This window comes from Dermacentor albipictus, chromosome 10 (assembly GCF_038994185.2).
Source record: "Dermacentor albipictus isolate Rhodes 1998 colony chromosome 10, USDA_Dalb.pri_finalv2, whole genome shotgun sequence".
In the NCBI taxonomy this organism is placed as follows: Eukaryota; Metazoa; Arthropoda; class Arachnida; order Ixodida; family Ixodidae; genus Dermacentor; species Dermacentor albipictus.
Genome location: NC_091830.1, coordinates 59330387 through 59348641, shown reverse-complemented (window position 1 = coordinate 59348641; position 18255 = coordinate 59330387). Strand labels below are relative to the sequence as shown.

Here is an 18255-nt window from a genome sequence, read left to right as displayed (position 1 = left end):
GTGTGGCAAACTTAGAAGTGTCGCTTGGTTGCTTTTTAATATAAAAGGTTTCACGCCATTATCGGTAAAGAAAACCATAGTGCATGCACTCGCATACAGCATCTTGCGATACGGAATTACCGTTTTCGCTTTCTGCGCATTGAGATGGCAGACGAAAATTGACAGTTTACTAAAAAACATATTGAAAAGGGTTGCCTATGGGTGCGGCCAGATGTCAGGTGACAATTCATTTTCCGCGTTAGGTTTTCCTTCATTTCAGTCATTATTCAAGCAAACTGTTCTTCTTCGTCATTTCTGGAACGACCAATTCAGATAAAAATATGTAGCTCCTCGACTTTTGAGGGACAACATTCGTTTCAATGTTCCACGTTCGTCAACTCAGTATGGTGAGGCACGGAGATACGTCTATGTGCCCAAATTCTTTAATGATCTACCTGACGAATTTTTCTCGGTTCAGTCAAAAAAGGTTTTATAGAAGATGTCATCTTCCATTTGAGTTTTCTTTTATGTATTGGTATGTGTTTATTGGAAGAAATTTGGTTGTATTAACCTGTATATCTTTATGAGCTTACAAAAATGCTCATTACGTTGCCATAACTTGTTTTTTAATTTTTGTTTTTTGTTCTATGTAAGCATAAAATAAAATGGCTGTGGCTTAGGTAAGGTTAAGCCCAGGATGCGAAGCATACTAGCCTTTATTTTAGTTCTTGAACCACTGTTTAGCCTGGTGAACTGCTGTTGCTTGGCTATATTTGGTTCGGCTAGACGAAGAAACAACTCATGCATTACTGCTTCGCCTTCAAGAGTGGAACGCGACAGCGTTCCCGTCGACCCGCCAAGGGGTGTAAGACAATGGGCTACAGGGCAGCGACTACGCGCCCCGCATTGGACGCGGTGAGCGTCGAGCAAAGCAGCGTTCGGCGCGGCAACGAAATGTGCGCCTGAGCAAGAGACGCACGCCTTAGAAAGAGCTCGTTTCTAAGGCAACACCGCATTCACTAGAGGCGCTTTTGTACCGCTTTGAAGCATCGTACTCGTGGCTCAGTGGTAGCGTCTCCGTCCCACACTCCGGAGACCCTGGTTCGATTCCCACCCAGCCCGTCTTGCAAGAGTTGAGCCAAAGCCACTTCTCCTCTGTCGTGACGTCACGGTGTCACGTGGTTTCAAGGCGACACCGCCGCGCCTGAGGAGCTGGGTTGAGCTCTCGTAATATGCTTCGCATAAAAAATGTTCACTATGTTGGACTACCACGTATCAAATTTTCTGTTTATTCATCTATATAAGCGTGAAAATATGTTCACGCCACATTGTATTAACATGTATTTAGTTTGCACAATGTTTTGTCGGCACTAAGGTTACGCATGTATGTACATACACTGACCTCATCGCTCTTGCCGGCACTGCCGGGCCTAGTCACACAAGCCATTTAGGATTCGACAGGCCCGCTTACTATGTCTTTTTTCTTGTGGTGCATAAATAAATAAATAAATAAATAAATTATTATTATTATTATTATTATTATTATTATTATTATTATTATTATTATTATTATTATTATTATTATTATTATTATTATGTCCACAAATCGACGCAGAAATGGCGTACAAATCAGGCCTTCCAAAGCCACATTCGGCTTGAGCGGCAGTGACTGCAAGCAGCGGAAACCGTTAGCAATTGTAATTGACATACTTCTCCCATTGAACACCCCCGTTCTTTCACACAGCCCGCTCAGGAACACATTTGCTTTGATAGACGTCAACTAGAAGTTAAATTGCTTGAGAACGTTTTGATGAAGTACCAGCCATCGACAAGGTGCCTTATTGTGTTTCTTCATTATACATTTACTGATTGACACATCTAGTGATGTCTGTCTGTCTGTCTGTCTGTCTGTCTGTCTGTCTGTCTGTCTGTCCGTCTGTCTGTCTGTCTGTCTGTCTGTCTGTCTGTCTGTCTGTCGGTCGGTCGGTCGGTCGGTCGGTCGGTCGGTCGGTCGGTCGGTCGGTCGGTCTGTCTGTCTGTCTGTCTGTCTGTCTGTCTGTCTGTCTGTCTGTCTGTCTGTCTGTCTGTCTGTCTGTCTGTCTGTCTGTCTGTCTGTCTGTCTGTCTGTCTGTCTGTCTGTCTGTCTGTCTGTCTGTCTGTCTGTCTGTCTGTCTGTCTGTCTGTCTGTCTGTCTGTCTGTCTGTCTGTCTGTCTGTCTGTCTGTCTGTCTGTCTGTCTGTCTGTCTGTCTGTCTGTCTGTCTGTCTGTCTGTCTGTCTGTCTGTCTGTCTGTCTGTCTGTCTGTCTGTCTGTCTGTCTGTCTGTCTGTCTGTCTGTCTGTCTGTCTGTCTGTCTGTCTGTCTGTCTGTCTGTCTGTCTGTCTGTCTGTCTGTCTGTCTGTCTGTCTGTCTGTCTGTCTGTCTGTCTGTCTGTCTGTCTGTCTGTCTGTCTGTCTGTCTGTCTGTCTGTCTGTCTGTCTGTCTGTCTGTCTGTCTGTCTGTCTGTCTGTCTGTCTGTCTGTCTGTCTGTCTGTCTGTCTGTCTGTCTGTCTGTCTGTCTGTCTGTCTGTCTGTCTGTCTGTCTGTCTGTCTGTCTGTCTGTCTGTCTGTCTGTCTGTCTGTCTGTCTGTCTGTCTGTCTGTCTGTCTGTCTGTCTGTCTGTCTGTCTGTCTGTCTGTCTGTCTGTCTGTCTGTCTGTCTGTCTGTCTGTCTGTCTGTCTGTCTGTCTGTCTGTCTGTCTGTCTGTCTGTCTGTCTGTCTGTCTGTCTGTCTGTCTGTCTGTCTGTCTGTCTGTCTGTCTGTCTGTCTGTCTGTCTGTCTGTCTGTCTGTCTGTCTGTCTGTCTGTCTGTCTGTCTGTCTGTCTGTCTGTCTGTCTGTCTGTCTGTCTGTCTGTCTGTCTGTCTGTCTGTCTGTCTGTCTGTCTGTCTGTCTGTCTGTCTTTTACGCCATTATCTTGGTATAAGTTCTCTAGCAGCTTGGCCTACGAGGTGTTTGTTCCTGGTCATGTGATTCCATTGTGATTGTTGCATAATCATTACTCAAGCTCCATCATCTTATTGTAATCATCCCGCCATCGTCGCGCCTTCCACGCCAACCCGATGGCCCGAATTTCACGGGCAACTAGGTATAGAATGATATAGAACTAGGTATAGAACGATAGAATGATGGCGTTATTATCATTGGCATCCTCCTCATTCCATCTCCAAAGCCGACTCTCATCAAGCCGTGTTCGTCATGGCATTGTCCTCATGTAGTTGCCCGGCATGGGTCGGCACACCGTCATTGTGACGATTGTTTCGTTTTATCGCCGGCACTTCTGCTTCGTAATCCGACTGCTTTTTTACCACACCATCTTCGCCATACAACTGGCATCAAATTCTGCTCTTACCTTTGTCACATTATCGTTACCATTACGTTGTCGTCATAAAGTCGTCATTTATAGTCCTCACGAATTCATTGCCGTACCTTGTTCATGCTGCCATCCTGGTCTTTCCATCGTCGCCATTCTATTTTCGTTTTTCCACTCTACGTCATGCCATGGTTGTGAAGCCGCTGACGTCACGCACTCATCGTGAAGCCAGTCGTTGTCACGCTGTCGTTTTATTATCGTCACTTAAGCCACGGCTTCCCCCTGCGATGTCATTGTCGTCATAGTGTATTTGCAGTTCGATCGACATCATCGCTTCGTCGCAATTGTAGCGCATTTATTTATGTTTACATCACTCGATCGTAGTTATTCCGCCATATTTCCTGTGCCTTTGTCTTGTAAATAACCAGTAAACAGATCTTAGTCTTTACTCACGCTTTGTGCGATGTTCTGTCAGAATTGGCAAGAACTATAGCGCCAAGCAAAGGTCGAGTACACAACGTGACAGACGACGCCAAGCGTTAACGTGCCGATGAGTTGCATTGTTTCAGAGCAAGCAAGTAGAACAGTGAAAAACAGGTTGCAAGAGGTTAATCGCAGAAAAACAAGCGATAGTTTTTTTTTTCAAGAGACGGTAACCACACTACTACGGAGTAGGGCGTCTGCGCGGCGTCATACAGATATGGCACTACTCTGTGTGGTGCACTCACATATAATAAGGACGTTCTTGCGAGTAACCGTCAGGTACGCGAGTATATTGGCAGAAGAATAAAAAGTGAACAACCTGCTCGAGGCTCTGCTTTGTCATTTAGGCTGAGCTAGTAAAGCTACTGAGAATCACTGAAAACCTGCCGTTGTAGTGTGCCAGTATTGCAATCAGTTTTGTTATTCGGCTACGCGGAAGACATGACAAAAGCCGTTCTAGACAAGTTGAAAGCTGAATTATCAATATTACTTTCTAATTGGAACTCGTGCCTGCCTGCCAGTCTACCTCTCTGTCTCTCCTACCTACCTAGCTGCTTACCTGTCTGCTTGCCCTGCTCTGTCCTGTCTCACAGTGCCGAGAATGAGCCGAAGACGGGTTCGCATTAAAAGTGTTGGAGGGTCACTTTATAACAGCCCTGTCATATCTTCTCTATAGCCACTTTCCTAATCATTAGGTCACAGCTGCACGCATTATTCTTTCGTGCCTACACCAACTATCCATTCGAGAAGAGCGCCGTGTGTTGATAGTAATTACCACAAGCGACCACACGGCAACTGAGTGCCCTAGCTGATTGGGCAGAAACCTGAGTGTGCGGCATATGGTCCAAACAACGGAAGTCCCAGAATGACCCTACAGATGGTAAATAAATGTGACTTCAGGGTTACGGTGTTTAGCTGGATTGTCAGCAAGTCAATCGCATTACCATCCATATTCATAGTGAGATGGATTCTCTCGTAATTTTTTTAGCTATTTCATTGCCGCAAATCCCATAATAAGTATGAGCTGGGGGAAAGATGGGCCTCTTTATTTATTCCTTGAATTCTATGGGCAATGTTTTCCAGCAGTGGCGCACTTTCAGCGATTCTTTTATCCATCCAGTGTGGCCAGACACACGAGTAAATCCGCTTGGGTAACCGGAAGAGCCGCACCCAAAAGTGAAGGACACGATGCCCACTTGTACCGACAAACCGTCCTTGTTCCACACCGTCACGGGTCCTCCGGAATCGCCCTAAACAAACATACGTGAAAAAAACACAAGTATTTGTTATTACAGTCTAATTTAGGAGGCACAGTAGGAATGGTTATTAGCAAAAAATAACAGCCCACTGGTGTCATCTTGGGAAATGGAAGTCTTATTTCCCGTGAAGCTGTTCCGATGGAGGAAGTTGTAAGAAATTTAGTCGCGTGTACGTAACTATTTCCCTACACTGAATATTGACCGTATGCGACTGCTTCATTTAATTATACTTGTAAAATTTTGCCCCGCTTTTGAAACGCTGAAGCGTTTCAATATCAATTTAGGGCGCGTTCCGTAATTCGCGCAAATTGGACGAATATTGCCTAAAATTAAGTAAAAACGTGCCCCTTTGTTTTGTGAAATATAAACTTCCTGTGGAGTTCACTAGGGAGACGGGGAAATAGCTTAGAATGACTACGAAACACCGTGGAAATTTTCACAATGTAATCCTTCACAATTGCTGTTGTTGGTGCATTTAGGTTGGTGCACAAATTTGCCATAACAGTCCCGCCATGTTCGCCTAATACCGGCTACGTGGCATACCCAGCTATATCAAGGCAGCCGGCTAAATTTACTGCCATACGCAAAACTGTTTATAAGCTCCCGGAGCATTTAGGTAATTTACTGCAAAGTGTGCAAGTATTGTAAACCCGTTTAACTTTGCCCGCACATAACTATAAGTTGGTCCTTATTTTCGCAGAATCTAAAGTTTGTGGAGAGAATAGTTGTCATGCTTCTCTACAGAGCAATGGGCTAAATGCCACACAACGCTGCAGAGAGCTTGACAAAGTATTCAGTTATATATGCTGTATTTCATATATTTATATTCTGTGCAGCATTGAACGCTGTCAACCGGATGGCCCCCACGGCCCCCAAGACTCACAAGAAAAGCGCCATTTTCACGGTGTGCTAACTGCACTAAGGCTACAACGACGTCGACCCTGTCACTTAGCATCGGTACACTGAACGTTCAAGGTCTCGTCGCCGAGAAATGGCAGGCTCAGGTGTGTCAGCCGCTGGCGGACCATGACCTCGACATCTTGGCAATTCAGGAAGCCGAGATTGAAGGCGGGAACCGGCACTATTGTGCTCAGCTTCACTCGCTGCTACTATGCTGTAGTGAGCCGTTCCTTAGGGAAGTAAGCGGGGTGTTTCGTTCATCGGAAATATTGCGAGTCTTATTGTTGAGAACGCGACTTCTTGTTGTTAGGACCTTGTTTTTCTTAAGTTTGTGTTGGGCTAAATTTAGCATATGCGTGCCAAATGTTGCAGAATGAGGAGTTGTGTTTTTATGGGTAAAGAATATTTTTTCGCCTTAAAAATGGCGGTTTTTCTTGTGGATGTTGTTCGAGCACCTTAAGCGAAAAATACCGCTTATGGTTGGGTCACCTGCGACAGAAGCCGTGGCATCTTACCGCAGGTCATGTCAAATTTTGAACTTGAAGATGCATATAAGTGTTATGGCTTGTCTCGAGCGGTAAAATTTTACACATTTTAAAGGGCAGTGTTAAGTACCTTTAGACTGAATGCTCTTGTTAGTCTATTTGATGAGTAATCGTAACGGTTACGCAGTAACTCCTGTTGATTTGCCTCATCAATGCTTGAAAACATGGAAACATGAATTAATGCTGGCCATTGGAAACGTTCATTGGAAACGGTACAATTTTTATGCAGGGACGTACACTTCAAGAAATTGTTATTGAAGAATGAAAAGATGATGTATTAGAAGATTCGCTAACAGGACAGTGGGAGCATTACATAAAAGCTATCACATTACATTACATTACATAAAAGCTATCAAAATGTATGGTATTGTAGCGTTTGAAAAAGAAGTGATGAAACAATGTTGAATACAATGATTGCGATGTTAGCTGCGTCAGAATGTGAACGGCCGGAAGTTTATGATGAGGATATGCTAAAGATAAAGTAGGAGCTCGAACTGCGTGAAGCACGTTTTCGGAAGTACACTGGTGCGTGAGATAGCAGAAGTTTGGCAGAAGGTTTTGGTTTTGCCAGAACTTTGGGAACCCGCTAAGACGGTTCCGAGCCTCGCGCAAACGCACACCTAGCAACTAATATTGAAATTATCAATTATGATGAACTCGCAGCCACACACACAAACAGGACATTGCGCTACCGTTCACTCAACTCAACGTATTGCTTTTCGTTTCTAAGCCGGTCAACTGTGAGAGGTTTAGCCAACTGTTTGTTGATCACATGCTGCGGCTCTTACAGGAAGTGATGACAGCACTGGAAGACAGGAATTACGCATCTTCAGTTGCTAAGGGCCGAACATTTGAATCGGAGAAAGTCTACAGGTCCGGAAGGCATTGGTCAAGTGCAATAAGTGCAAGCTCAGCCCAATTTCTGTCCGAAGGAATTATTGAGGCGTGTAATAAAAAGGCATTACATTGTCACCGTCATTTGCAGAGCATACAGTTTTCATCCCAAAGACGGCAAACACAGCCTAACCTACATCCATTTCATCATACAGACCAATATCTTTAACAAACTGCGATCATACATTATCAAATTTATGGCGCGACCCCTTTAGATGGTGATAACAGACGTAGTTAGTTCTAATCAGGCCTGCGGCACACATAATCGTTCTATTATCACGCACATACACAAAACGCGGTGCGTGTTGGAATGTTGTGACGCCATGCAACTGAAGTCATTGGCACCCAAACAGACCATGACAAGCCCTTTGACGGAATATATCATGGGATTTCGCTCGCAGTGTTGAATCACTTTAATCTAGGCACATGTATATTTCAGGGCATATAGACGGCATATGAGAACCGAACTACGACATTAATAGTCAATTAGGCGTTTGCGGCCTTCTTTAAAATAAATAGATCTGTAGGCGAAGGATGCCGTCTCAGGCCACTGTTGTTCAGTATGCACATCAATACACTGTGTCAGGATATTATGGCAAATTAACCCATTCATAGTTTGGTGTACAAGTCACTGAACTTAAGCTTCAGGCATATGCAGATACCCCTACTGTATGTTGCAGGGATATAGAGAGCATCCGGACGACAATCAGTGTTGTGATAAGCAGTGTTGAGGTAACATGCAGGTATGGAAACTGCAGGAATTGCTTTGGCTTCTGGCATCGTGGATGGCCATGGAGCCCTAACGTTCTTGATCCACATGCGAACATTTCATTCTTTTGCATTGCATGAAAGATGCAGTTGTAAGGGGAGGGAAAGCTCCTGCAACAATTTAATAAGCTATCCGATGTTGTTGTTTTTTTCAAAGAAACAGTGTTACGGAAAGCAATAAACATTCGGTGAAATAAACTAGAATTACTCTGGAGAAAACCAATAGTGCAAGCTAACAGAAACCAGGAGAACACAAAAAAAGATAGGTTACAATAATTACCATGCATTTCCTACTATTTCATTTTAGCAACAAAAAATATTCAGCAGTCTGTAAGACAGTGTATTTCCGGTGTACATTGAAGAAGCTACAAGCAGCCAGAGTTATACGGTTTGGAGCCTTTCAATTACCCAATCTCATACGAAACCGACCACGATGAAGCTAGATGTCTTATGAACCTTTATTTTTTATAACACCACGTCATAACCCGTACAGCATTATGTTGCGCCTATGGCCATTGTTTGAACCTATATATGTAAAGATTGAGCCGTCACCTATATCATATGGTTGGTTGCACATCTTTTTCTGTTTTCTGAACACTTCGACTTTCATCAATTCGCTCTGCGCACCAGCTTGTTATCCTCCTCTCCCCTTTGAGGCTGAGTTAAAGTAGGCTACGCGTACATAAAGGAGCTGAAGAACGCAATCGTTGCTCTGAAGAAGACGTGTCCCGTTGTCTAAACATGAGGCTCTAGCGACACGGGTTTTTGAGCCACTGTTCGTGCTTCCTAAAAAGTAGTCGTCCCACGTTCATTTTTTTTTTCGGGTAAAGAGAGAATGTTCGCGAAATTTAAACAATGCCATATGATTACGCGTGTGAGTGCTTGAGCTGGCTGTGCCATCAAAGAGTCCCTACAGGACAGCAAGGTTTTCAGCTGAGGCTCATCCCTCAATCAAGCCTGTTTACTTGTTATTGTTATAAGCATTACCGGGAGCAGTTGCTCGTTCATCCTGAAAAAAAAAATAATGCGCATGGCAATGGTCTCCACTCGACCCAGCTGAAACTATTTGATGGCGTGGGGCACCCCTGTGCCCGGGTGCAGAGTGACATAATATTGTTATGTCGCGCTATTCCTTCCCTCGCAAGAAGGTACAAACCGGTGGTGTGCGCCTTGCACGAAACGAGTTATTTTGACGTCGTATGATACTATTACAGCTGCCAATGGACATCTTGACAATTAGGTAATTTAAAATATTGGCTAATTACTCTTCATAACTAATCCGACGTCACCGAATCAAAAGTTGACAGTCACTTTAGCATACGCTAAAGAGGGTGAAGGCAAAGCCTATGCGCTCAAAGGACATTCATTTATTTTTGTGACATTCTCATTCGGATGCGTTGTTATATCCTGTTGCTTTCTCTTTCCATGTTTTAATGCGAAAGCATTATGTGCCTCAAGAAACAGGAAATCCAGCAAAACCTACAGGCGGAAGGTTCAACTGGCACCAAAAGTCATGGGTGCGAGTGATTTATTTACATTACCGTAATTAACTATGTCTGAAGTGCCATCCCCTAATTAACACCGAAGGTCGTGGTTTAGAGCCCCACCAACGTTCACGGGTTCAACACCCCAGTTTTGATGACACTGACACTGAAAAGCGCGAGCGGCTTTTCTACAAGATCCTGAACACACACTGTGTCGAACATATAAGCGTGCCGTCACTAAATTGCTTTATATAAACATTAGTATAGTATAGTTAGGACACCAGGTATAAGCGCTTATTCCGTTCTGTGCACTTATCGCGCATAATACCCCCACTTATTTGCCGCTGTGACTCAGTGGTTAAGGTGATTTATTTAAAAAGCACAAGAGCCGGGTTTATTCCCCGTCACAGAAGAAAACTTGCCAATCAAGGTGGAATGCACAAAGGCTCGTTTATTTAAACATACGTGCAGGTGAACCCGAGCAAAGGCTAGCTATACTGGACGGTCCATTTGAGGCGTACACTGAATTTGGCAATGTGCACAGATTTGGGACGGTAAAGTTTATAATTTGAATTACCACCACAGATCTTACCATGCAGATGTCTTTCGCAGGAGTGTGAGTACACAAATATAACGAGCTGCTGACATTCGCTAGAGTCGTGTCGTGGAGTTCGCTCTTGCACCTCCCGTCGGGCAAAACTTTCAACACTACGTAAAGAAGCTGGTCTGAAGAGTTGCCAGCTGCAAAAGTCGCCAACACGCAATTGTACAATGAGTACAACGCCACAAGCGGTAAAGCTTGTTTGACAAAGTGCCTTTTCCTAAGAGTAGCAATTTTTTTGTATATCCTGATCTTTCCAACAAATAAACGATAAAAGACTGGGGAGTCGGCACAAGATCACGAGCTTTCTTTTAAAGACAGAACAATTTTTGTCCTGCAGCACGATAGAATAAGACTTAAAAATTGATAATGAATATCCAGCACATAATTTTCATTAGATGTGCGAATATACATGCCCAGGCAAAGGCAACGAACTGCCTTTTTACCATTCCCCCTCGTCATGCCACTTTTTTGAAAACTAATGCTCAGTTTTACTAAAACAGTTTTCGTTACCTTTCTTTTCCGACTTGTACCCTTGAATTTCCTCGAGAAAAGCACAACACTTTTTTAATGATGCGAATGTCGAGGTCTACGCTGGAAAGTGGTCCGTCCCTTTCTCATATGGGGATACATTATTTTATTACGAGAGCGCAGCTTCTAGGCGCCAGTTCTTGTGTTGAACGTAGGCTTCGGCGTCGTCCCTCAGTGTCTATCGGCGTAACCGAGCGAGCGAGCACAGTGAAGGATGAAAGTGGGAACGTGGAGCGCAGCGGGGGATGAAACACGGCAAGAGCGAAGAGAAGGCCAGGATGAAAGTTTTCGACTGCACTTCCCTTGGCAACCAATATCTAACTCTTATAGTACAACGGTTATCTACCCTACGCATTATATGACCTGATGAGCTCTATAGTTTCTCCCTTAATATAATATAGAACATCAGTTATCCAGGTTTGATCTTCGATGCACCTCGCTGCATTCCTGTGTCTTAACGTACACAAGCCAGGACCTCTCAAGCTGTCTATACAGCTTTTTCCCTGGCTGTCCTCGCAACACCAGTTGCGGAAATAAACCTTCAACCTTCAACAATTTTCGTTATTTTGCTCGTTGCCCGTTCCTCAAATTATTCTAGAGCTTTTTTTTGTTTACATTTAATTTCCTACCAAATATGGTAGCACTGGTTGAATGCAGTAATTGTACACTTCATTTTCAAAGACGGTCGTAAGCTCCCAGTCATAATTTGGAATTGCCTGCCATATGCACTCCAACGCATTTTTATACTTCTGTAAATTTTCTTATGATGAGGGCCCTGTGAGAGTAATTGACCTAGATAAACGTAATTCTACACAGACTCAAGAGACTCACTAGTGATCATGAATTCTTGTTCCCTTTCCAGGCTACTGAACATTACTTTTAACATCTGCTTATAGTTAATGAAGCCCAGTCTTACTTTTTCTAAGTTAAGGTCCTCAATATTTTGTCGCATTTAATCCGCAGTATTACTGAACAGGATAATGTCATCTGCAAACTGAAGGTTCGCTTCTCAGATACGAAAATATTCGGATCTTCCCAGTCTAACAGCTTGAACACTTCCAATTAGGCAGCGAATAGCTTTGAAGCGATCCTGTCTGCTTCATGGACTTCTTTTTTGGTGGGCAGGTTCCTAGTTTTCTTGTGGACTAGCAAGTTAATTTTGAAAGCTTTGTAAATCTTTCAAAAGGTATTACCTTTTGCCAACTGCACTCTTTGATTACGCAATGCATTCATGACTGCTTGTATATCTACTGAATCACATCCTATGAAATCATTATAGAGAGATTAATTTTATTCCACAACTTTCTGAATTACCTGATTGGTGACATGGACGTGATTCAGTGTAGAATGTTCCTTCCTGAAGCCAGCCTATTTCCTTTATTAATTTAAATCGTATGTTACTTTCATACTGCTGGAAATGATCTTGGGGAATAGTTTATACAATACCGAAAGCAAGCTGATGGACCTGCACGTATTTAATTATTTAACGTCTCCCTTATGGATTTGTTCGAGCTCTCTGTAACACTTCAAGTCGTGAGGCATTGCGTATAAAGGTCCACAATTTTTCCTAGCGTAATATATCATCAATATTCGAATAAATTGACACTCACTTCGTCTTACACTGCCGCTTTTTCCCTGGTGCAGACATTGCAAGGCCCTTCTAACTTCATTGCTAGTTATAGAAGGAGTCTCTGCATCTTGCTCCTAAGACTGGAATTGAATGTTACCTGTACAGGTCCGTATAGAATGTTTCTGCTGCTTTTACTGTAACAGCAAAATTTTTGATGACATTACCCTGCTTATATTTGACTGCATACATCTTGCCCCTCCCTATGTCAAGTTTCTATCTGATTGGTTTCATGCTGCGGTAATGTTTTACAGCTTCTTCAATCTTCCCACCGTTAGAATTTTGAATGTCGCTTACTTTCTTGCTTAGTAGCTTTGACAGTTCAGTAAATTCTATCTAATCTCTGGAATTTGACATTTTCATGCTTTTCATGTTACTTAAAAAGCATACCTATTGGTGGCCTTGGTGTCCTGCCTCTCATGTCAATTTATTCATCTGAACTCAAGCTAGTTACGCTTTCATTCATTACGCCGGTATTCGTGTTACTCTTCTAAAGCTGTTGATAAATTTCTGAGCACCAGCCTAAATTCATCCGCTTTGATCCGTACTGCGTCTATGTTGGATTGTTTCATCGTGGCAATTTCGCTCTTTCTCGGCTCGTATCGACAGCAATTCTAGACGTCACTAACCTATAATCACTGCCCTTTGCTTTACCTGACATTTATATATCTTGCATTGTGTTTGTATCTGCCGAGATTATGAAATCTATTTCATTTCTTGTTTCTTTATTAGACCTTTAGCTTGTCAGACTGTTATTCCCCTTCCTCATGAAAGTATTCATTATTCGTAGTCCTTCCTCAAATTCTACCAACACCTCTCCTCTTCTATTCCTAGAATTAATTCGCTAGCTGCCAGTTGTTCTCCAGCATATTTTTTCCCAATTTTGTATTGAAACCAGTTACGACAAAAGCATACCGAGCTTGCGCCATTTTAAAGGTTAATTGAACAACTTCTTAAAACCGGTCTATTACTTCATCATTGCGATTGCAGGTTGGAGCGTAGGGTTCTATTACCTTTATTCTATAACTCCTATTCAGCTTTATTACGACTACGGCTACCCTATGATTAGTGCTGTAGAATTCATCAATGTTTCTCGCTGTGTCCTTATGAATTAAACATCCTACTCCGTATTCTCTAACTTGGAACACCTCTATGACAGAAGACATGACCATTAGTCAGCACTGCAGAAGCATGACCATTTCTTCTATCTTCACTAAGGTAAGTAATATCCCAGGCAACGGTTGATAAATTTTTAAACAGATGTGTCGACTAACTATTAAGGAATAAACAGAAGACTCGGGCACCCACAAGAAGAAAAATGGAGGAGGGGATGTATAAAAAAAAGTGACAATATCAAAAGTCACATGCAGCCATACCTTTCCACGCGTAATCCATTATAGCCTGTGCTCAGTTTCACACTACGTATAGAGAACTGACTCATACGTATTTTCTCTAAACATATAATTCTTATTTGTGTGGAAAAGATGAATTCATTCGAACTATTCCAGTCTTTGTCGAAATTTTGCATAAGACAGAAATGTGGTTTTATCACTTCGAGATAGATGATGTTCTATTTACCTGGATTAGTCCATCCCCAGCCTGCAGCCAGAACAGGCCTTTCGGCAAGTGTTCTGTTTTTCTTCGGTAAGCAGACGGGCCTTACGTATCGGTCATAATGAAGTGGCTCCGCCAGCTATAGGTTAAAGAAGCAATCAACATCAACTTCATCACAAGCTTGAAGCCTTCCTCTTTGTTATGGAAGCTTTAATATAATGACCACTGTTGCTGTTAATGGATCAGCAATGCTAAATTGAGCAGCTCTCGTACGCGTTCTCGAAATATTGGTTTTGGTGTGGGTCGTACAATCGGAATGTCCAGACCTATCTAATACCTTGCGCGTCAAGGGTCGTTTTGCTTAACCATTCTTATTACATAAGCTTCAAGAACCCAAGTGAAATGACTAGCTGTGATCTGTTTGTAAATCCTATTCTGCCGGGACTGTATGTAGGTAACAACGTACTTCCAAAATTTTGAAATGGTTGAAAAAGAAACACGGCCACTCGATAAAAACACACGCCCTCATAATCAAATTGCGACCACTGTTATCCTGAACGAGGCATTCGCGTTTGTCGCACGAAGTAAGCGTTATGGATGACACTGTGACGTCGAACTCGGTTGGTGACACAGCAACCAGTGAAAGTCGGATGGGTCACCAAGCGAGATCTAATAATTTTGTGCTGGTTTCAGACGTATTAAGTTTGAAATTCGTAAGAGGATCAAAAGTAGGCACTTTCACTGCAAGCTCCCAGCAACGCGTGCGTCAATCTTGTGCGAAACACCTTGCGATACATATGCAGTGACGTGCACATTTCAAGTCAGCGAAAAAGATTTTGCACTTACGGCTGCGCTGCAATTGCCCGAATTTCGCACAAAGATCGCCAATTCGGAATCTACGCCGTTCAGTGTCACACTTCGCGCGGTTAATTACCCGGCCTTTCACACACAAGTGCAAAGTTTTATTCGTTTATGGAGATACAAACTGCTGCTGCGGGGGGGGGGGGGGGGGGTCACAGTGCAAGCATAAACTTGTTTCGTCGCCTGCCAGCAGAATGTACCCGGTCATGGAAGGGCGTTCCGTGTTGCTCGCTCCTCTGGAACATGCGGATACGCTCCATGACCGGCTACTTCCTGAAGCTGCCGGCAGGCAGTGAGGCAAGTTTGTTTGTGCCATCCCAGCAGCAGTTCGCATCTCAATAAACGAAGACAACTATTCATTTTTTTTTCATAATGACCAGACAGTTAACCGTGCCATGTGTTAGACTGAATGACGGAAACGCCGAAACTAAACTTTCTACAAAATTTCAGCAAGCCCACTGCAGTGAATAGCGCAAAATCGTATTTAGAACACTTGATGAAATTCGTGCGTCCCTGTAAGAATCCCTCCAGGAAAGTTGTGCAACTTGCAAGACTGGAATCACGGGAGCTCATGGCTGACTACAGAATAATGGCGTACCATTTTCGGCGTTTTGGGTATTCGCTGAATAAAGGCAGGGCCTCTCCTACATGTAAGCCCCAGTTTCTAATGTGTAAAATGTGATGGAAAGAGTGAGCAGCTCAGTGGGGCGGCAAAGATCAATTTTGAGCCTATTCAAAAAACAAAACAGTTTCGTTTTGCTCTCTCGGTAACTATGATACCTGCTGTCGCAAGCAGTATCAAGAAATACAGCTGAGAAAGCATTCAAGGTCGAATACCTTTGGAGATAGTTACACTTTCCCGAGACAATGCGGCAAACGAAACATGACTCGTTCGCGGATGTGTCCTGCTAGCGCGAGATAGAAGCTCTCGTCTCGCTAAATCATGCGAAAGTTCTACCATCGCTGAAATTAGCCGCGCGGAAATTCCGCCACTTTAATGCTTGTAGCGGTACGACTATCGCCTACAAGATCAATTCAAGAAGACGGCTCACTGGGCAAGTATCGCGGGAATAGAACACGCTAGCGCGGTTGACGTGAGCAGCCACGCTAGGTGCCGCTGCGGAAATCGCGCGGCACCATATCTGGTCGGCCTAGATAAACCATAGCCACGGGGAACACACCGTGGCTATGGGCAGCCACGGGGAGAACACCGCCGCCCCAAAGGCTCATTCCGTGTATAAGTTTGCTTCTGCTTATGTGTACCTTCATTGATTGCAACTACACCCAGCCGTGCCTTCTACTTATAAACATGTTTATGTTTCTGTTCACCACATATGTGCTATATTTTTTCTTTCATTGAGAACCCAAATAACATCATAAATGATAATAAAAAGTCAGTAAGAAGTTCACACAATTCAACAACATTCATAACTAATATCCAGAATCCTAGAAATTGTTTGCTGGAGACTCAAAGCAACTATTAATAGCAGAATTTTTCGAATATTGTAACAAACAACTGTGACAATTTATTCCGTTCTTTTAATTTCTGTTGCATCGTATAGACGCTCACTAAAACCTAACTCGTAATAACCAGTAAAGTAACCCTAGATATTTCTAACAACCTTCACCAAGCAGCGTCCCTGAACATCTGAAATATTATGGAAGGAAAATTGACACGAAGAACAGCCGTGTTCCAACTTACACTCATCATAGCAATGTCGTAGCCTTCGTTGCCTTTGTTGGTATCTTTGTATTTAGGGTGAACAATAACTCGATGCACTGGCGACTTATGTCCTCCCGAGGCTTCGCTCGTGTTGTAGTAGACGGTGGCGTTGACCAAGGTGTCGTTACTTCAGTGCAAAATAAAGTCCATTAGTACGTATGCATCGCGCCATAAGATTAGGGATAAAAAATGCTTAAACTGTGCTCCCGAAATTTTCAGTGCGCATGTAAGAAATTCATGACATGGCAACAAAAACAATTAAAATTGTTCGGAAAATATGAAGGCGAGTCAGAAAGTCCTTGCGCCCGCATTTCATTAGCCAATGTAAGGTACATGCAGGCAATTACACTTATAACGTACTGTTCTTGGCACCTTATGTTATTTTTCCACATGTCCCCACACCGGTTCACACATTTTTCCCATCGCAGCACAAAACTTGAGATACTCCTGTGTCGTCGGTCAGTGACGCATGCGGTCTCCCCGAACACCCATTGTCATGCAAGTCTTCACGGCCTTTTGCGAACACGCAACACATCCATCTCACACTTTTCTCAAAGCGAGGTGCCTTTACCCATTCGTGGGCTGCATTTCCCTGTTGATTTCGATGGGCGTTCGTCGCTTGTTCTATAGAAGGCGAATCACTCTTCGTTGCTCGTACGCTGCGAACGCGTGAAGCAGAATCACCATCTTGGACAATTACAGCAGCGCCGTACCGTGGAGCTACCGGCAGATAAGGCCGGGCCAGTTAAATGAAGGCCCACCGCTGGGGCCACTGTCCAAGATATGCCCCAGAGAGACAAGAACTTGTAAAAGCTTTCCAAAGACTGGACAATCGGCCGCTTTCTGTGCAAGTGCTGCTGGAACACCGCCCGCATCACCCGTCGGCCCATAAAGCGGTGAAGGCGCTTTTGTGTTTCTTAAGGACGACGGGTTTGTGCGACCATCTGTGACTATTATTGCAATTTCTGTAAGACCACACGCGTCAGCGAACTCGCCGCAATTTCCTTCTTTCCTTCCCTCCTCTCTCTCCCTGTGATCTTTGTTTTCCCCTTTCCCATTCCCCCGGTGTAGGGTAGCCAACCGGGCGTTATTCTAGTTAACCTCTCTGCCTTCTACTTTTCTATTCCCTCCTCCTCCTCCCATCGCTGGGAACGGATATGTTGACTTGGCATTTACAGCCCTAAGTTGGCTAAAAAATAGGGGCAAGGGCTTGCTGATTCCCCCTCGTACATGCAACTCAACCAAAATTAAATTTATTGTGTTCTATAGAAGTCTAGTTAGAACATTTTCCTTTGGCGGTTCGCAGTCATATTGTCAAATACCAATAGCAAGTTCCCTCAAATACAGAGCTTTACAAAGTGTACCACTGTAAAAGGCCTAACAAAAAAATTCTTCGTGTGTCTAGGACTGCATGTCGAAGTACATAATTTACGGTAACACTAGTCACCTCGTGTTCAATAGAAATAGTCCATAGTTTTAGGCCTCTTAGCATCACCAATTCTAACGAGTGACGTACCTAAGCGAGCCCACGTTGGCAGCATCATTTCATTCGCAAACAAAATTCTAAGGCTATGTTCACAATTAGCCGCAAGGTGGGTGGAAAGGGCAAAATACTCAGGAAATCCGCTCGCTTCACAGCCGAAGTTCGCTAAAGACAGGCTGCGAACCCTACTGGTCTTGGATCAAGCGAGGAACCTT

General features: G+C 43.6%; 2 protein-coding genes across 7 annotated transcripts in view; one reads left to right on the top strand and one right to left on the bottom strand.

Moving 5' to 3' along the window:
• Nucleotides 1-18255, top strand: part of LOC135912124 (trypsin-like) — a 339009-nt gene that overhangs the window by 186655 nt on the left and 134099 nt on the right. The window lies entirely within an intron of this gene.
• The window catches only part of LOC135912121 (venom peptide isomerase heavy chain-like), a 116019-nt gene continuing 102605 nt past the window's right edge, over nt 4842-18255 (bottom strand). For 3 of the 4 annotated variants that reach the window (XM_070527755.1, XM_070527754.1, XM_070527757.1), the window contains exons 5-8: nt 16537-16684; nt 13998-14112; nt 10253-10401; nt 4842-5060 (exon numbers count right to left, since the gene is read on the bottom strand). In XM_070527755.1, coding sequence (XP_070383856.1) covers nt 4860-5060; nt 10253-10401; nt 13998-14112; nt 16537-16684 — 613 coding nt within the window. In that variant the 3' untranslated portion in view covers nt 4842-4859. The remainder of the gene's footprint in view (nt 5061-10252; nt 10402-13997; nt 14113-16536; nt 16685-18255) is intronic. The other variant, XM_070527756.1, reaches the window with a different exon arrangement.